The sequence below is a fragment of the Coenobita brevimanus genome, chromosome 65 (assembly GCF_032717465.1).
Source record: "Coenobita brevimanus isolate Jiangsu-jjx chromosome 65, ASM3271746v2, whole genome shotgun sequence".
In the NCBI taxonomy this organism is placed as follows: Eukaryota; Metazoa; Arthropoda; class Malacostraca; order Decapoda; family Coenobitidae; genus Coenobita; species Coenobita brevimanus.
Genome location: NC_137018.1, coordinates 6,787,259 through 6,808,616, shown reverse-complemented (window position 1 = coordinate 6,808,616; position 21,358 = coordinate 6,787,259). Strand labels below are relative to the sequence as shown.

General features: G+C 46.0%; 1 protein-coding gene across 1 annotated transcript in view; it reads left to right on the top strand.

Annotated features, from left to right (window-relative positions):
• The window catches only part of LOC145404876 (uncharacterized), a 125,536-nt gene that overhangs the window by 48,486 nt on the left and 55,692 nt on the right, over window positions 1-21,358 (top strand). Inside the window, exon 2 of the mRNA XM_080276377.1 lies at window positions 6,398-6,502. Coding sequence (XP_080132503.1) covers window positions 6,398-6,502 — 105 coding nt within the window. The remainder of the gene's footprint in view (window positions 1-6,397; window positions 6,503-21,358) is intronic.

Below are 21,358 nucleotides of genomic sequence, written 5' to 3'. Positions count from 1 at the left end.
CGCTACCCGTGTCCTTCCAACTCAGCTGTGGAACTGCTGTAAGAGATTATTCGGTATATACTGTGCGGATTCAACTTTTAAGCTGAATAAAATCCGGCGGAGGGAAGAATGTACTTAGCAAGGAATCATTGTGCTTAAGAGATTAATGTTATATACACTCTAGGGTACCAAAAATGTTAAACTTAAGGTAGGGTACCAAAAATGCTAAAACCTGGTGCTAAAAATGTTGAAAACTCTCGCGAATAACTTTTCGGCCATGAATACTAACTTTATATTGAATTCCAGATTAAGACTGACGATTTTATTTAGCTCACAGAAAACAGGAATAACCTACATATCAGGGAGTCAAATCCGACACAGATGCACTACAGAAAATACGTAACGATAAGTATTTTGGGGGACTGATGCTTTCCTTGGTGCCGGCACCTCCCATTCCATCTATTAACTACTGCAGTGAGACGACTTATAGCTTGTCAATGTACATAACATTTAGCATTTGGCCCTAGTAATAGCTACTGAGCCTCCAAATTAGTTTTTAGGAGAGAGGATGTGACGTTTGGAAACAGACAGATAGATGGACTGACAGATGGAGCAGAGAGAAAAAGAGAGAGAAAGAAAGAGAGAGAGAAAAAAAAGAAACAGGCTGACAGACGTAGCAGACAGACAGAAAAGCACTGATAAACGAAGACAGACAGACAAACAGACAAATACAGATAAACAGCAGATAGAACAACAGACTGACAGATGGACAGACAGCGTGAATGGCCAACTGACTGTCTGACTGACTGATATTCTGACAGAGAGATACTGAGTTACGAGACAGGTGCACAGAGACAGAAAGGTAAACAGACATATATTCCACGAGGCAGCACAGCAGGAGACTCACCTCAGTATGTGTTCTACTCGACTTAAACAGAGAAGCAGCGTTAAAATAACTGAAATTCCACGATGTACTTCACCTCCAACACTTCATATATGTATTTCACTTCCACACTTCATATATGGAGATTCTGACTGACGAAAACTGATGTTATATTTATACTTTCCTTTTAATCAAGCTGAGTATATGATGAAGAAAGACTCTGAGTAAATTATCGATACTTTCTGTACTTTACACACACACACACACACACACACACACACACACACACACACATTGTTATTATTATTACCAGACAATTACACACACCTATACACTATTACTACTACTAATATTACTATTAGTTTTTATTATGATTGTTATTATTATTATTATTATTATTATTATTATTATTATTATTATTATTGTCGTCTGAAAATTACACATATACATTATTATTATTATTACGGTATTATTATTATTATTATTATTATTATTATTATATTAGTCTGAAAGTTACACACACACACACACACACACACACACACACACACACACACACACACACACACACACATACACACTGCTTCCATAGTTCCTGTTACAACCTTCCACAGAAAATCAAAGCCTTTTACCAGAAACAAGGATCAACAACAAATCCACTATCAATTACCCGAAATATTATCTCAATACCCCTCATATCGGTGATCCTACTCCCTCCAGCTCTGCAAACTAGTGAATATATATATACCTGAAGTTAATTAATACTCAATCGCCACCATATCAGGTCACAGGCTTCATTTACGAGAGCCATATTCCAGGGTTCATTTACCTGTGTGTGTGTGTGTGTGTGTGTGTGTGTGTGTGTGTGTGTGTGTGTGTGTGTGTGTGTGTGTGTGTGTGTGTGTTAAAAAAAGAGAGGGTGGTGTATGGATGACCGAGATTGGATCGTAACTTGGGGAGGGAAACGGGGAGACCAGAGGAGACGAGGTTGATGGCCTGGCTGTGGGCGAAGCTGGAAGGCAAAGCAGGAATGAGGCAGGGTATAGGCACAGACAAGGCAGAGGTAGAGACAGAGCAGAGGTAGAGTGATAGTAAGGTAGGCCGGAGTGGGGGTGAGGCAGGGGATGGGATGAAAGACAGAGTGAGGCAGGGTAGAGTGAAAGGGAGGCAGAGCAAAAGAAGTAACAGTGAGGCTGAGACAGGGAAAAGCAGACCAGAGTAGGATGAGTCAGCTGATGAAGCAGGGGGAAAATGGGAGAGGGAGAGGTATATGGAAAGGCAAATGGGGGCAGAACGAGACAGGGAAATAGAGTAAAACAGAAAAAGAAGATGTGGAAAAGAGAGGCAAGGAATCGCTGAAGAACTAGGGAGAGACAAGACATATAAAGTTAGTTAGAATGTGGGTGAAGTAGGGAAGAGAGTGACGCACAGGAGGGCTGATGATCTAAGGAGAAGAGGGTGAAGGTGGATGTGATGCAAGAATGAAGCTGGGAGACTAGAGCTGAGAGAGACTTAAGGTAGAATGGAAGAATGAGGCAGAACTCGGTGAAGCAGGACGCGAAGGTAATGAGGAAGTGAGGGAAGAGTTCTGTAAGGTAAAAGCAAGAGACTGAAAGGCAGGATAAGGCAGAGGTTGAAGGTGAATGCGATGGAAGGACGAGAGGCCATAGTGAGGTAGTGTACGAGGTGAGACACAGACACAGAAATTGGGGGAAGTAAGGGACAATTAAGAGAGCCAAAGGCATGCAGAAAAGCCGAGAGAGTTAGGTGAGACACAGGAATGGGATAGAGAGTGTATAAAGGAGAACAAAGGCGTACAGAGGAAAGCAAACCACAACAGATCTCTTGGTCCTTTCGAGGCTGTTTGCTGTAGGACAGGTTATAACTTTATACATTTCTCTATTAGTCGAAGAAAAGGATAGCACAGCAGGAAGGCTCTCGGGAGGGATGAAGGCCAGAATAAGGATGAGGAATATGGTAGGATGTGAGGCAGGTTAAGCTGGAAAGAGCAAGAGAAGGCAGATACAGGGTGAGTCAGGGAAGAGTTGAGAAGAGCAAGGAGAGGCAGAAACAGGGTGAGGCAAGGTACAGGTGAGAAGGGAGCATGGAGAGGCAGAAACAGGGTGAGGCAGGGTAGAGATGAGAGAGGGAAGGAGACACGGAAACAGGGTAAGGCAAGGTACAGCTGAGAGGGGCATGGAGAGGCAAAAACAGGGTGAGGCAGGGAAGAATTGGGAAGGGCCAGGGGAGGAAGAAACAAGGTGCGGCAGAGTACAGTCAGGAGCGGCAGGGTGAAGCTGGGAGAGGTAGGGCACAGTTTGGATAGATAGAGTACAGGTGAGAGATTAGGGTACAGTAGAATGAGGCAGGGTACGGATGGGATTGAAAGGTTACAGACGGGAGAGGCAGGGTACAGTTGGAAGTGGCACGGTGCAGCTGGAAGAGTCGGGATACAGATGGGAAAAGCTGGGTGCAGACAAGAGAGACAAGGAAACTCAGACAGGTAGGCTGAAGAAGAAAGAGGACGTGACGGGAGAGCAGACAAAATCACAAAAGAGTTCCTTTAATCTTCATTTAGGAGAGCTCCCACTGAACTGTAATACCACAGGCGGAGGCAGGACTGAACCCTCTCAGCGTTGTACCCTCACTGAATCACTCGTACTCTTCCTCGCTCTCTGTCACTCATACTCTTCCTCGCTCTCTCAGTCACTCGTACTCTTCCTCGCTCTCTCATTCACTTCACCCTTTCCTGAATCAGGGAGGCAAGAGGTACTGTGTTCCCAAGGATGAATCGCCCGTAACAATGTTAATATATAGGTGTATATAATGTGTGTGTGTGTGTGTGTGTGTGTGTGTGTGTGTGTGTGTGTGTGTGTGTGTGTGTGTGTGTGTGTGTGTGTGTGTGTGTGTGTGTGTGTGTGTGTGTGTGTGTGTGTGTGTGTGTGTAAAGGTATTTTTAATCCTATAAGCCAACTAAATCTACAGTGACAGCCGTGACAACATAATTATCTTTATGGACTGTAGGACGCATGTTCAAGTACGCTACAGCTCAGACAATATGCGTTTTAATCTAATAATACGACGAATTATGCTGTATATTCGGAGGTGACTGGACTGCTGACCCAATATCTCACCTCCTCACGTTCAGAGTCGAGAGGCGGCATCAGATTACGGGATTATACGCCAGTCTGATAGTGGAAATAAAGTCGAGTCAGGCAATTCAAGTGTCATTACCCTCTCTCGGTGTACACCTTGTCATTACCCTCTCTCGGTCTACACCTTGTCACTACTCTCTCTCGGTCTACACCTTGTCATTACCCTCTCTCGGTCTACACCTTGTCATTACCCTCTCTCGGTCTACACCTTGTCATTACCCTCTCTCGGTCAACACCTTGTCATTACCCTCTCTCGGTCTACACCTTATGTCTATTTTGGTCTACATTATTCAACACATTATTAAAAATTCTAAAGTCCTATTTTGGATGTCCTGTTCTAAAAATCACGTGTTTTTTTATTAGGTCATTCCCTAAAGAAAGCGAAACATAACATATACGTGAAATTTTCCTTACTCAAAATTAACACCCATACCAAGACACAAAGAGAAAATTATGTCACTCTGTTTCGTTGATGTGTTTGTGCGTGTTTTTGACTATCTGTTTGTGTGTACTTACATGTGTTTGTCTGCTTGTGTTTGTGTGTCTGTGTGCGTATTCATTTGTGCCTGTGTGTCTGTTACGGCTCAAATATCTCGAACGCCAAAAAATGAACAAAAAGACGCCCTTCCTCATTTACCTTTTCATTGCTGTGACCTGGTTCAACTTTTCTTGCTTCATGCAGACGATTTGATGCAACTTAGGAAAGATCTGTCGTGTCGAAAGGGTTAACGAAGGCTATACGTAACTCCTCCAACTTGAAAAAAAAAAAAAAAAAAAAATCCGTGGCACAATGAAATAAAGCACCTTATTGAGGAGTGTATTGATCTAAATACCAAAATTCCGGATTCTACAGTATATGTGAAAAAACGAAATATGGAGAGCTGATCCCGTAGACTATTCTTTCTCTGCTTCCTTGCACATGAAGTTGAAGTGATTTGTGGCTCGGTATGAGGTAACCTTAAATCGACGTGAATTCTCTCTCTCTCTCTCTCTCTCTCTCTCTCTCTCTCTCTCTCTCTCAAACACGGTAATTTAGTTGGAATAACTTCGTTTTCAAATTACGCCGTTTAAAGTAAATGTTTCCATCATGAAAAGAAGCGTATTGAGTGTGGACCCAACTCTCTCTCTCTCACACACACACACACACACACACACACACACACACACACAAATCCTCCCCCCATATACATCTACCTCACCCCTTCCCCACACCCACCTCACCCCATACACTCCCTCTCCTCACACACTAACACAACTCCCTCCTCCCCACACACACACAACTCCCTCCCCCACCACACACACACAGAGCCCGGTCAAAGCGGTGAGAAATTGGTTGCCTGAACTGGGAGTGACCATAAGGGTAGTGATTAATGCCACACCTTTGACGGTAAATACAGTGGCCATCAAAAGGACCTGGCCAGTGGGTGATAGGCACTGGGGTACTTACTCAATGTCCTCGCCTAATATCGCTTCTTAGACTGTCCTTTTTCTTGCAACGTTTCCTTCCTTGGTCTTATACTTCCTACTTTCCTTCCTCCGTCTTCTACTTCCTACTTTCCTTCCTCCGTCTTCTACTTCCTACTTTCCTTCCTCTGTCTTCTAATTCCTACTTTCCTTCCTCCGTCTTCTACTTCCTACTTTCCTTCCTCCGTCTTCTACTTCCTACTTTCCTTTCTCCGTCTTCTACTTCCTACTTTCTTTTCCTCTGTCTTCTACTTCCTACTTTCCTTCCTCCGTCTTCTACTTCCTACTTTCTTTCCTCTGTCTTCTACTTCCTACTTTCCTTTCTCCGTCTTCTACCTCCTACCTTCCTTCCTCCGTCTTCTACTTCCTACTTTCCTTCCTCCGTCTTCTACTTCCTACTTTTCCTCTCTCCTTACTCAACACCCCTTTTCCTTGCTCCACACTCTGCTCTTCTTCTTAACAATTGTCTCGCTCCTTACTCTGTGCTTTTCCTGACTAATTTTCCTTCCTCCTGGTTCAACACTCCTTTTCCTCGCGTCTTTCTCTGCTGGGCTTCTTATTCCTCTTTCCACATACATGGACGCATATGCGCCTACACATGATACGCATGTGTGTGTGTGTGTGTGTGTGTGTGTGTGTGGTGAATATATAACGCATATCAGCCACTTCGGGAGAGTTTTTGTTTGTTGGGGGGAAGGTTTGGTCAGAGTTATCAAAGTCTATCCTGCAGCATTTATTCCACCCATACTCCCACTAACACACCCACGCCCAGACCAGCAGAATGAGCCGTCCCCATAACATACAAGGCCAAGTTTCCAGTGGACCAGGCTTTTCACTTCCGCCTAATAACCCCTAACAAGAACACTGTATAATGATCCCCAGCACTAATTTCTCTCCCTCTCTCTCTCTCCTCCAGTATGCGGAACCAACTGCCATAAGAAGTGTGAGAAACAGATGCCCAACCTCTGCGGCGTCAACCAAAAGCTCCTGGCAGAGGCCCTTTCGTCAGTCAAGAAGGGAGGTGAGTTGTACCCAGAAATGATGGTAGAAAGGTGTGGTACTGAGAGTGGGGGTAGGATGGGGTGCAGATGTAAGTATCGAGAGAGAGAGAGAGAGAGAGAGAGAGAGAGAGAGAGAGAGAGAGAGAGAGAGAGAGAGTAGAGGGTGAATAATACCAAGACTGGGTAGGGGGTGGAGGAGGAAGGAAGTACAGAGTAGGAGGTGAGGTGGGTGGAAGAGAGAGAGAGAGAGAGAGAGAGAGAGAGAGAGAGTAGGGGTGAATAATACCAAGACTGGGTAGGGGGTGGAGGAGGAAGGAAGTACAGAGTAGGAGGTGAGGTGGGTGGAAGAGAGAGAGAGAGAGAGAGAGAGAGAGAGAGAGAGAGAGAGAGAGAGAGAGAGAGAGAGAAAGTAAGGGGTGAATAATATCAAGACTGGGTAGCGGAAGGGGGAGGAAGGAAGTACAGAGTAGGAGGTATGGTAGATGGGGACGGGGAGAGGGGGGAGGGGGGAGGTTACACATGCAGTTCCTCCCTCCACACCCCACTCACACCGCACACCCCACCCAACCACACCGAGTTCATTTACCTTTATGTAGCGTGTTTTTATCTTCACCTAAAATCTGCCTCCCCAATGAGAAAGTCGACGCAAAGTGCTATGTGTAACCTCCGCATTCTTGGCACGGGAGCTGAGTGAGGTATTTGGACATATTATTTATATTTTTATGTATTCCTAAGCTGTATTTTGTAAGGCTGTTGTATTCCTGTATGTTAAAAGCACAATCTTTGTAATTCTCGGTTTGTGATTCATGTAGGCCTATGTATTTACTGTTTGCTTAATCATCCATTCGTGAAGTTACGAATATTTTTCTACATCCATCACCACCATAAACACCACTACCTCCACCATCTTCATCACCATTATCATCATTATAAACACTACCACCAACACATCCACCACAACCACCACCACCACCAACATCATCATCAACACAACTATCATCATCATCAACACAGTTATCACCATCATTATCATTATAAACACCACACCCACCACCATCATTATACACGCCGCCACTACCACCATCACCACCACCATTATATACACCACCATCACCTTCTTCATCATCATAATCGTCATCATCATTCTATCTTCATTTCCTATTCTTTTGTAGAGTCGCAGTGGATCCAAAAACAGAAAAAGTAACAAGCAAATTAGAGAAAATCCTCACAGCCCACAGCGAACTACACCGTAAATGATTCCACTTATCAATCCAGTCTCTCGAAAGGTTATGAGTGCTATTAATAAACGTACCGGTATATACTTGCGCAGTTTTAATAAATCTCAGTGTGATATCTCCCTCACGCTACGTAGATGCAACATGGCGGAATATCATCATCATCATCATCATCTGTGAATGTAAGCCAATAAGAGCCAATGCCATAATATCATCATCATCATCATCATCATCATCTGTGAATGTAAGCCAATAAAAGAAAAGCCAATGCCATAATATCATCATCATCATCATCATCATCATCATCATCATCTGTGAATGCACTGCTATAACGAAGAGCCACTGTCCACTGTCATATTCTTTCTTGACCTGGGACTTAGAAGGCCTCGAGGCTCAACTACCTAAGTCCGAATCAAACATATCTTGCAGACCATTCGACGTACCTGGCAGTGTTTCCGTGATAGTAAAAACCCTGCGGCCATCTCTTGGATTCGAACCCTAGCGCGTTATCGCACGAATTAATCAGAGTCTTCTACAGTACCACTAAACCAGTGAGGCCACCAAGTTAAATAATTACAATTTTACTTCATGCCTGATATCTTTCACAGGTATTCAGTGTTAAATAATTCGTACCTTTAGTTCAATTCGAGTTCCTATATGCAGCTTCAATACGTTTACTTATTCTTCTCTTACTAGCTTTTTTCTAAGGTAGGGAGGACCTCTTTAAGCGGCCGTGTTTAATGAACCCTTACGCGCGGTTATTTAAGTATATTCACCTGCGTCACCGATAATTATTAAGATGGTGGCTCTTGGCTGATCACCTGTCCACCAAAACAAAGGTGAGACGATCCAGGTGGCAGATGTCTGGCGAAGGACAATGTGGACGTGAGAGAGTGGGTGGTGGAAGGGTGGGGTGGGGTGGGCGGGGGAATGGGTGGAGTGTGAGTGGAGTAAAGAGTGGGTGGGACAGTGAGGAAGAGATGCGAGGAGAGAGAGGTGAGATATGGGCCCGGGAGCTCATGGGGAGTGGGATGGTAATAGTCGGGATGAAGAGTGGGTGGTTTGGGTTAGAGTGGGGGAGAGATGGAAGGGAGGTGAGATACGGGCGTGGGAGTGGATGGGTGAGCAGGAGGGTGATATTCGGGTGAGTTTGGTGATAATTATGAGAGGGTTGGGTATGGGAGGGAGTGTGCGAAGGAAAGCAGATGAGAGAGTGGGTGGTTGGGTAAGTGGCAGCCATGAGTGGGGAGCAGAGTTGCCAAAATAAATGATTAGAAAAAAGTCCCTAAACTTTCTGCCCAAGTGCTACATTGTCGCTTAACACCAAAGCACCTAAGAAATACTACAACATTACTGGGTTATCGCTGAAAAATGGGGAAAAAATCTAAACCATGCTGGAAAATTAGTTCTCAGAAAGTGCTAGACAGTCGCAGAACGCCAAAATCTTAATGGAATCGCAAAGAAATATGGCGAAACTGAAGACATATGGCTAAGACTTGGTAAAAATGTAAAAAGTTAGATGCTAGATTGAGCTAAGCATTTCGACATGTTACTAAAAGATCGCTAGCATTGCAACTCTGACGGGGGAAGGTCTTAGTGAGGAGTAAGTGTAAAATTGCCTTCTCCCTCTCAGTTCGTTTTTTCCCTATTACTTTTTATTACTTCCATTATCTTCAAACGCATTTATTCAGCTTAGGAGAGCCTCTTGCGCTGGGGAGCTTAGATAAAGCCTTCATTAACTCCTTTACTATTATCTATGGTTAAGAAGTCAAATTGCTCACTCGCTCTATGGACTCCCTTTTTATAGTTTACGAGGCTGATACGGCATGATTTTTAGTCTCTCTCATAACACACACACACACACACACACACACACACACACACTACATACACACACACACACACACACACACACACACACTACATACACATACATACACACACACACACACACACACACACACACACACACACACACACACACACGGAAAGGTCAACACAGACAAGCAAACAGACGGATGCAAGCACACAGGTGCACCGAAACAAGCACACATAAAAACACACGTACCGGTATGCATCTTAACAAAGACATGCACACAGACAAGCACCCACAAACACTGGCAAGCATCCACATTCACATACCAGCATCCACATACACATACAAGCATCCACATACACATACCAGCATCCACATACACATACAAGCATCCACATACATATTACAAGCATCCACATACACATACAAGCACCCACATACACATACCAGCACCCACATACACATACCAGCACCCACATACACATACAAGCACCCATAACCACTGAGACAAGTACTTACCAACAGACAGACATACAGAGACCCACAGCACACAGACAAGCATAAAGACACAGACTAATACACAGAGAAGCGTAGACAAAGACACTCAAAGAAACAGGCACCCCACACCCACACATACAGGCACCCCACACCCACACATACAGGCACCCCACACCCACACAGACAGGCACTCACACCCACACATACAGGCACCCCACACCCACACAGACAGGCACCCCACACCCACACAGACAGGCACCTCCACACCCACACAGACAAGCACACACACAGAGACACCCCTCGGCCCAGCAACACAACTAAACAACCATTAACGTCTTGAGTAAAGCCTGGCAACGTTCCAGACGGGTAAACCTGCCAGCCGACCTAAACCCCCCCAACCCATAACCCACAACCCCTCCTGCATGACCCCCTCCCTCAGCCTCCACTAAACCCTACATCCCCCTCCCATACCCCCCTCACCCTCCCCTATACCTTCACTCACCGTCCACAACCCCCCACACAACCGCCCCTTCCCCCGCAAAAAACCTCCCCCTCCCCTGCTAGACCGTAACTCCCAGTCTCCACTAAACCCTACTTCCCCCTCCCGTACCCCCCTCCCCCACCCATATACCTTCACTCACCGTCCACAATCCCCCACACAACCCCCTTCCCCCTGCAGGAACGCCCATCCCCATCCTCTCTCAAACCCTCCTTCCCCTTCCCTGGACTCCCCCACCTCCCATCCCATATCCTTCCCTATAATTCCCCTCCAAGTTCCCCCTCCTCCACTCCACCGCCCCTACAACGCCCCCTCTCCGTCAGTATCCCCCTCCCCCTACCCCCCCAATAACCATTCCCCTCCAAGTTCCCCCTCCTCCACTCCACCGCCCCTACAAGCGCCCCCTCTCCATCAGAGTCCACTAACCCCCCCAATAACCTCTTCCCTCCCCCGTAAAACACCATCGCTCCGTCATTACTCCCCAGTTTTCTCTAAGGACTCTCTCACCTCTCCCTTTACCCTCCCACCCTTCTCCCAAGCCATCCCCCTCCTTTTCCAACCTACCCCTCCAATTCTCCCCTTCTCTTTTCCCCCTCCCCATCCAACCCCTCCAGTTCTACCTGTCCCTTCCCTCTCCCCCCTCCTCATCCAACCCCTCCAGTTCTACCTGTCCCTCCTCCCCTCTCCCCTTCAACGGTATGACAATTATGCTGGAGGGTTTAAACTAGTAGGTGGGGGAGGGGGGGGATTGAGGATACGCCCCCTCGTCTGTGAGAGAGAGAGAGAGAGAGAGAGAGAGAGAGAGCACTGGCAGGAATACATCGCTACATTACTCCCTTCTCTGCTACGTATTTTCGTTCAGGCCTACAGCTAGCGATTCTGCTCAATGTGTCCGTGGAATATATAAGTTATAGAAATACTAAGTGATGGTGGGGGCCTCAAATTACATAGCTACATGACAGAAATTACTTTTTAGGATGCATATTTTTAGAAATTTGTATCTTTTGTATCCGCGTGAATTGGGTGACTTAAAATAGGTAACTGATCATCGTGAAAGGAAATTATATACCTGCCGCATAAACTGTTAAAGGTCATTAAAGGCGTATGGCAAAAGTAAACCCTAAATTAAAAGGGGAAAAAAAAGGAGTATACGAAAAACAAGTTCAATTCTAAAACAGGGAACTAAGCAACAAAAACTCACTTACTTGGTACAGTGAAGTGAAAAGTAGAGTTATTTCGAAAGGTCTATGTTTTTCTGTCCTTTACTTGACACCATTTTCTTTGGTTATCGTTCAAAATTACAGCTACAGTTTCAGATGCTACCGTGCACTTCCTGTAGTTTCAGCGATTCAGGATACAAGACTCTAGAATGAATGCAGGCGTGGGGAAAAAAAAAAGGCTAATTGTCTGTACTTTTTGCAGTTCAGATTAAGAGTATACTTATTCTGGGGTTCATTTGATATATGTGTTATAGCCTGACCGCCTATTTTGACACCATACATCTTATTTCATAGCTTCAAAGTCCTCCACATCATCATCATCATCAATCATCATCATCATTCATCAATCATAATCATCGTCATTATCATCATCATCATCATCACCACATCATCATCATCACTCTATTCTTCATCACTAATAAAGGGGTTACCTCCTCCTCCTCTTCTCCTTCCTCCTCCTCCTCATCATCATCATCATCATCATCATCATCATCGTCATCATCATAATCATCATCATCACCATCTTCATCATCATTCTATTCTTCATCACTAATAATGGAGTTACCTCCTCCTCCTCCTTTTCTTCCTCCTCCTCCTCATCATCATCATCATCATCATCATCATCATTCTATTCTTCAACACTAATAATGGGGCTACCTCCTCCTTCTCCTCTTCCTCCTCCTCCTCCTCATCATCATCATCATCATCATCATCATCATCATGTCTAAGCACAGGGAAGAGATTATTATTACACAGCCCTGCGAAAATGGGTCACAATCAGACATAAGTTCTTCTAAATTCTTAGCTACAAAAAAAAAAAAAAAAAAGGAAGAAGAAATATTTTACTTCATTAATAAAAAAGGAAGAGAAATCGTGTGTGTGTGTGTGTGTGTGTGTGTGTGTGTGTGTGTGTGTGTGTGTGTGTGTGTGTGTGTGTGTGTGTGTGTGTGTGTGTGTGTGTGTGTGTGTGTGTGTGTGTGTGTGTGTGCACCTGAGATCCGTCCTGGGTCTGACACACTGGAGTCAAAATTAGTTTCAGTTTCCGTGAAGGGGGAGGGGGGGTACTTCCGGTGAGGCAGAGGCCGAATGAGGAGGGTGGGGGGCGGGAGGGGTGGGGCAGGGGATCATGAGCCTGGTCAGGGTCAGGGGAGTTGGGAGGGGTAGGGGAATGGGGGAGGAGGAACAGGGGGGTTGAGAAGGAAAGGGGAATACGGGAAGAGGAACAGGGGGGTTGGGAGGGGTAGGGGAACGGGGGAAGAGAAACACGGGGGTTGGGAGGGGCAGGGGAATAGGGAAGGAGGAACACAGAGGGTAGAGGGATTATGACTAGAGGTTCAAGGAGGGTGAAGCGGGATGAGGGAAGGGGGTGTAGGGGAAGAGTGGAGGGGGGAGGGAATGGGAGAGTACTGGGGATAGGGGTGAAGAAACAGGAAAGGGAGGGGCAGGGTGAGTGTAGGAGCAGGGGAGAGAAGGGACAGGGGAGGGAAACAGAGGGTAAGGGGTTAAGTGAGGGGAGAACAAGGGGATACCTGTGGAGAGAGGTGGACAGGGATGGTTCAAGAGGTAGGGGGTTATGGGATAGGAGACAGGGTGGGTAGAGAAAAGGGATAGGAAAAGGGAAACCAGGGAACAGTGTTGAAATGAATAGGAAGAATCAGAGAGAAATATGTGATGAAAATCCAGACGAACTCAGTAAAGGAGAAATACGAGGCTGGTATGGGGGTTGGAGAGAGAGAGAGAGAGAGAGAGAGAGAGAGAGAGAGAGAGAGAGAGAGAGAGAGAGAGAGAGAGGTTCAGGAAAAGGAAAATAAGTGGGTGATAGAAAGAGGGGTGAGAAAGAAATGTACAGGAGGAACAGGAGTAAATGTGAAGAGGGGACAAGGAAGTGATAGGAAAGGGGAAGTGAGGGGATGATATGGGAGATTAATAGCAAGAATTTGAAAGGACGGAAGGATACAAGGAAGGGAGAAGGGGATGGTAAATGAGAGGATAGGAATGAACAGGGAGGAATAGGTGTGAAGAGAGGAGGAGGGGAGGGAGGGGATATGAGGAGGAAAACTTGACACAGGGAGAGAAAAGGCGAAAAGGGAAGGAAGCAAGAGGTCATAGAGGAGAAAAGATGGCGGTGACAGAGAGAGGAAAGGATGTGACTGAAAGGAGGAGGTGAATGGAGTTGTAATAAAAGGGAAGGAGAGGAGGAGGAGGAGAAGGGGTGCGAAAGGAAAAAAAAGTAGAGACAGAGTCAGGGAAGGATTCGGAGAGGAGTGAATGGAGGGAGGAGGAGGAGAAAGAAAGGGAGAGGAGGGGGGGAGGAGGAAGAAAGAAGGGAGAATGGAAGGGAGATACGATAGACAGGAGAAAGAAGAGGGACGGAGAGGGATAAAAAGAAGGACCAAGGGGAGAGAGAGGGAAGTGGAAGTAAGGAATAAGAGACAAGAGAAAGCCAGAAAATAGAAGAGGGAAACGTGAGGCTATAGACGAAGAAATGAAGGGGAGAATGAAGAGGTAAGAAGAGGTCAGAGAGGAGGGAAAGGGGAGAGGGAGGGAGGAGGGAAGAGGCAGGGAGGAAGGAAGGGACAGGGAGGAAAGGAAGGGGGTGAAAGACAGACGGGAAGGAAGACAGAACAGGAAACAGCAAAAAAGGGAGGAATATATGGGGGGAAAGAAGGGGTTAAAGAGATAGGAAAGAGGAGGTGTATGTCAGACAGGACGAAAAGAGGAAGCAAGGAGGGAAGTAACGGAGAGGACGGAAGGGGAAAGGAAGGAAGGAGCAAAGAGGAGACAAACTGTGGGAGGAGAGAGGGGAAAGGAGAGGGCAGAGAGGAGGGGAAATCGAGAGAAAAAAACTGACGGGGGGGAAAACAAAGAGACAGAAAGATGGGAAAGGGAGGGAATCGGAGGTGTAACGAGCGGGGAGGAGAAGAAGAAGAGAATAGGAGAAAAGAACAAAGTAAAGATGGAACAATGAAGGATGAATGAATGGCAGGGATGAGAGACCTGAAGGGAGAGGAAGGAAGGGTGAGGGAAAAACGAGGAAAAGAACGGAAGTATAGGAAGGAAAAAAATAAAGGAGAAATGAAGAAGTGGTGAGAACACAGGAGAGGAGGGGGGGGGGTGGAGTGAAGGAAAGAGAGGGCATGGAAGAGAGAAAGACAGGGACTAAAGGAGAGGAAGGGAAAGGGGATTTGAGAAGAAGTGAAAGCAAACAGTACACGAGAAGTTGAGTGAAAGAATACAGACTGGAACATAAGGAAAGTAAACAGCAACATGAGTTACTGTTCCTGTAGTGGTTATTACAGGGTTGGTTATTTACTAAGGTCTAAGACAAGGATAGCACGGGCAGCAAAGGAAGGGACAAGGAGGAGGGAAGGAAAGAAGACAGGAAAAAGAAGGCAAATGGTGGACGAGGTAAGAAATGAAATCAAAAGGAAGGAAGGAAGGAAGATGGAATGGGGGGAAAAAAAATAGGAAGAAATCAGACGAGTAGGAGAGAGAGAGAGAGAGAGAGAGAGAGATGAAAGAACTTGGGGAGGTGGAGAAATGGAGAAAAAAAAAGTAAAGAGAAAGAGCGGAGAGGTGAGAGGGATACATGAGAGGAAAAAATAAATAAATGCGGGGGGAGAAGAAGAATGGAAGAGGGAGAAAAAAGTGGAGGAGAGATAATGAGCGAGGCGAGGGAGGAATTAGAGAAGAGATAAATACGTGAGAAGGGAGAGGAGAAACAAGAGGGGGGGGGGTACGGAAGGAGAGGGGAGATGGAAGACTGAAGGGAGAGAGGAAAGTGGGAAGGAGAGTGGGGAAAGTGGGAAGGGGAGAGGGGAAAGCGGGAAGGGGAAAGAATGAATAAGAGGGGAAAGGAAATAATTAGAGGGAATGAGGAAAACATATTAGAGTGAAAAGGGGAGTGGGAGAAATAAAATGGAAGAGGAAGAAATTAGATATGTAAAGACGAAGAAGAGATGAAAAGTAAGGGAGGGCAATGTAACAAGAGAAAGGGAATGTGAAAGTGAAAATGGAGAAATGAAAAAGGCAGAGGTAGAAATGACATGGGCGAGAGGGAAGAAAGGGCAAGAAAAAGGAGAGAACAGGGTAAACGACGGAAAGGATGTACTGAATGTCAAGTGATATCATAAGAGTCAGAAGGGGTGATATAAGGAATGAAAAGAGAAGCACATGAACGAGTACAGAAGTGATGGACAAGTAGGGACAAAATGAACGAGTTGGGAAGGGATTGGACGAGTAGGGAAGGAATCTGACAAGTAGGGAAGAAGTGGGCGAGTAGAGACGAAAGAAGACGAACTGGGAGAGAACGATTATGTGAAGAGACGGATCAACAAGAGGAACAAGTGGATGGAGGAAAAGGTTCGACTAAGAAAAGTATGAATCGAGCAGAAATTAATACAGAGCGAGAAGAGACAAATATGATGAGAGATTAGGCTAGTATGGAACAGAATGGGATAACTATGGAACATGAAAGGAGGATAACAGAATCAGAAGGAAGAAGCGGGGAACACGAACAGGCATGGAACGAACAAGGAGCAGTAACAGAAAAGAATGTGACGCAATGATGGTCAAGGAACAGAACAGCACCGTAACAAAAATGAAGAAGTGTGTAAAAAAGTACGGAACACGCAAGGAGGAGTCCGGAACAAAAGGAGATGAGAGTAAGGAACGATGAAAGAATACGAAGAAACAAGAAATAAAGACTGCGGAACAAAAGACAGGAACATGAAGGGGCAAGAACAGAACGAGCATGGAATAAAAACGTACGTGTGTGTGTGTGTGTGTGTGTGTGTGTGTGTGTGTGTGTGTGTGTGTGTGTGTGTGTGTGTGTGTGTGTGTGTGTGTGCGTGCGTGCGTGCGTGCGTGCGTGCGTGTGTGTGTGTGTGTGTGTGTGTGTGTGTGTGTGTGTGTGTGTGTGTGTGTGTGTGTGTGTGTGTGTGTGTGTGTGTGTGTGTGTGTGTGTGTCGCGAGAAGAGATAAACACGAAACAAGAACGAAGTGCGGAACACGAATGAAGGAGTCTGTAAAAGGAAGGTACAAGTGTGGAACAAGCAAAGGCGGATCTGGAACAAAAGGGGACGAGTGTGGAGCGAGGGAGCTGAAGAGGAAGAGGAGGGGGACGAAACTCTGAAGGGACGAGCACGGGTTATGTCCTCTTTACCCGATATTTACGGTAACGCCGCTGCCAGTAATGTAGTTCCGGCACCTGCCATGCTCAGAGGCGCGGCAAGATGGAGGATGGGCCGGGATGGGAAAGGATAGCAGGTATGAGCAGGTCGGGGCAATGTGGCAACGGGAGGATACAGGGGGGAAAGGGGGGAAGGGGGGAAGGGATAGACAGAAGGGGAAAGGGATACACGGAAGGGGAAATGGACAGACAGAACGGGAAAGGGATAAATGGAAGGGGAAAGAGATAGACAGAAAGGGCAATGTGTTAGATAGAATGGGCAAGAGGACGAATAACACAGGGACAGTTTGGGCAGGGGAAAGGATAGAATAGGCAAGGGGACAGGTTGAATGGGCAGGGGGGAAAGACTGGACAGGCACAGGGGGTAAGGAAACAAGACTAAGCAGACAAAAGGGGCATGTAGAGACAGTGGGGAGTAAGAAACAGATTATGCAGTAAGAGGGGGCAAGGGAACAGATTATGACGCTCATAGAGAACAAGCACGGCAGGGAGAACAAATGTTGCTGAGGAGGACAAGGGGGACTGACTGAAGACGTGGCGAAATAAGGGGAACAGATAGAGGGAGGACAGATGTTACACGAGGTATGGTGATGCAGGATGGGAAAGAACAGCAAGCGTGAGCCAGCTGGGGAGACATGGACGGAGAAACGACAGGACGACAGAAAGGATAGAAGTTAGAGGCGACAGGGCGACAAGAAAAGAGCGATACTACATAAGGACAGTCACTAAAAAGAAAGAACTGGCTAATGAGGAAAGAGGCTGAAGAGACAGGTCACTAATGAGGGAAGAGGCGATAAGGGGAGGTCAAGTGGTGCAAGGGGGAGAAGGTGTTGTGAGATAAAGGATAAGGATAGGAAAGGAGAACGGGTATGTGCAGGCGGGGTATTATGGTATTAGGGGAGAGAGGAGAGGCGAAAAGAGGAGACGGGAGTTATGAAGATGGATACTGCATGAGGAACAGGGAAGCAAAAGAGAGAGACAAAAGGAAGACATTTCATGATGACAGTTGGTAAAGGATTGAGAAGGGACAGGAACAAGAGGAAGAATATGTGCCATCAGAGGGAACGGTAGAGCCCAGGATGGTGAAAAGCTCTACATAGGACAGACTAAAAAAAAAAAAAGGAGGGGGGGGGGACATGAATTAATGGACGTTTAGTATAGAGTAAAAGTGACACCTGGTATGAGCAACACCTAGTATACGTGACACCTAGCTAAAGTGACACCTAGCTAAAGTGACACCTAGTATAAGTGGCACCTAGTACAAGTGACACCTACTATAAATGACATAGTTCAGACGCTACAGAGAGGAAAGGTGCTTTAGGGGAAACAGAGAGGCTAAGCTGGGTTTGGGGTGAGACAGGAAACGGCAGCATAGGAGAAGTTTGGGTTAAATTGGCAGAAATACTATTGCGGACACTGATAACGATCCACTTCCATACGATAAATAACGAGAGTGTGAGCAATGACTTCTGAAACCCCGTGTTGCGATCGTTGGAACCCAGGAGAATTTTCAGAATATCACGTAATAGTTCCATAATTATTCAACTCAAAAGCAGAGCGATATTCCTGACCACAACTGTACATGTGGTAAAAGGTTAAAAGAGAGACAAGAAGGATAAGAGAAATAGAAGATTAAGAGAGAATAGGTAAAGAAGACTGATAAAATAAGAACAGCACATTTCTCTGTTACTCTCTTATCTTTTTCTTATGCATTAGTGGACTACAGATTACAAACGTACTGTACAGGATGCTAGATGAGAGACACCTCCCACCAGCACACACTACTATCACACTCCATAATACCACACCACACACTAATAAAACTCATACAGAACTCCATCACACTTCATAATGCATAATGGAAACCTGGCAGTGCCCTACTAGCCAAGCGGCAAATTTTTCTCCCTCGCTGTACATAACCCCCTGCATAATGGAATCCTGACAGTGCTCTCCACCTCCCTCCCATCTTACTGCTGAGCCTACACCTCCCTCTCCTTCTGCTGCGCCTCCACCTCCCTCCCATCCTGTTACTGCGCCTCCACTTCCCTCCCCTCCTCCTGCTGCGTCTCCACCTCCCTCCCCTCCTCCTGCTGCGTCTCCACCTCAGTTTAGTAGACTCCCTCACCTAAGCGTCCCCGCGTGCTCAGTATATCTCAAACTTTGGGCCAGGGACGTCTGAAGATCGTATCGGTGACGGACCTCGAAGGGAGTCCGTAACTTCCCTGTCGCGTGTGGAGGGAGATAGATACCTCTCTCTCTCTCTCTCTCTCTCTCTCTCTCTCTCGCTGCTAGCCAGTGTCGATGACTTTAATATATGTTCCCATTACTACTCGTTTCTTTCACCGCCCTCCCGCGCGATTTATTGATCTGCCAGCGACTCTTACACTTTCCCTCCTTCTCTCTTATCTCCCACTATTTCTGTCTGTCTATCTCTCTCTTACACACACACACACACACACACACACACACACACTGATGAACTTCTCTAAGATTCTGAACATATTTTATCCCCAGGGTTCGCTTTCATTTTGTACCTCTTTTATCTTGTTTCTCTCTCTCTCTCTCTCTCTCTCTCTCTCTGACATGACATTCAAAGTACTGATGTTACGCTAGAGTTTGACGTCATTTGTCGACCTGTTATCTAATTAACCTTTCCCCCTTCCCTAGTTGCATCTAGCACTCATGTCCCTCTCAGTCTGACCACAGCTTGCATTTTCTCAGTTCTTCCTGTCCTCCTTACACTCTTAACCGTACATCTTACACTCTTGACCCACTCACTGTCCTTCTCCCACTTCTCCATCCTTGTACATCTATCACTCTTCTTTCACTCACTTTGGATTCGTTTGTTGATTCGGGATCCCTCACTTCTTCTCCTTTCCTCTCGGACTGAATCTTACACTCCCAGCATTTAGAATTTGGCTTTGTTCTCTGTCTGTCTGTCTGTCTGTCTGTCTATCTGTCTCTCTCTCTCTCTCTCTCACTCCACGCAGTTTGACTTCTCTTGAGGACTTGGATTCTTCCAATTTTCTCTCCACGTCTATTTAACTCTGTTGTCCACTCAGATCTCTCTCTCTCTCTCTCTCTCTCTCTCTCTCTCTCTCTTCTGTGGCGTATCTAACACCCTCGCTCCTTTCAGAATTTGCCTTAATGCTGACAGACGCTCTCTTACCCATCCCTCATGACTATCTATCACTCGCTCCACTCGATTTAACTTCATTTGTCAGCTGGTATTCTCACTCACCTTGCCTCCCCACCTCCCTCCTCCTCCTCATGGTGCATCTAACACTCCTACCCCATTCGTCTGGGAGGCAGTGCTTGGTTCCTCCGATAAATCAACACTCGACACGATTCACGTACACTCATAACTCTTGCTGATATTACCGTACCCCCTCCTCCTCCTCCTCCTCACTTCTCGCATATCTCCTTCCTCCTCCTCTCCTCTATTACTGTCCTTATTATCATATTTATTCAATGTCTTGTGGTTCTGTCTTAATTGAATGGGACTGTGTTACTTTGCTCATCATCCTATCATCACCATCATCACCTCCATCACCATCACCATCATCATCATCATCACCACCACCACGATCATCATCATCATCATCATCATCATCATCATCACCACCACCACCACCACCACCACCACCACCACCATCATCATCATCATACGGATTTGTTTTCCCTTACGTGATTATTTTTTTTTTCTCCCATCATCATCATCATCATCATCATCATCCATCTATCTCCCTTTGCATATATCTCCTTCACTCCTCTGTTATGTTAGTGCCAGTATTATCATATTTATTGTCGCCTTGTGTTTTTCCTTTTACTGAATTGAATTTTTTTTCCTCATCAGCATTCTGTCTGTCTGTCTGTCTCTCTCTCTGTCTCTGTCTCTGTCTGTCTGTCTCTCTCTCTCTCTCTCTCTCTCTCTCTCTCTCTCGTATCTTTGCCCTGGGGGTAGGGGGGTTTTCAAGAATACTCCCCCAGTATCCCTGCTTGTCGTAAAAGGCGACTAAAAGGGTTGGCGGAGGGTTAGTGCCCCTCCCCGGAAAACAACTAACTAAAAAAACAAACAAGAAGCCTCGGACAGGGACTGACCAAACGATGACGACCCAGGACCGGACAAAGGACTTGGTAATGAGTACATGGAATGTAAGAGGAGCGAATGATGAGGTGAAAGAGAGAGAGAGATTGTCCAGGTGCTTGAGGATGCGAAAGTGGATGTATGTGGAATAACTGAAACAAAATGGAGAGGAGAAAGTGTGAGAGAATGGGAGTATGGATGGGGTATATGTGCAGGAGTAGATGAGAATGAGAGGGCAAAGGAAGGAGTGTGTATAGTTGTGAGTAAAAGATGGAAGAAGAGCATAAGACAGTATGGATCAGTTGGGTCAAGGATTGTGTGGGTAAAGTT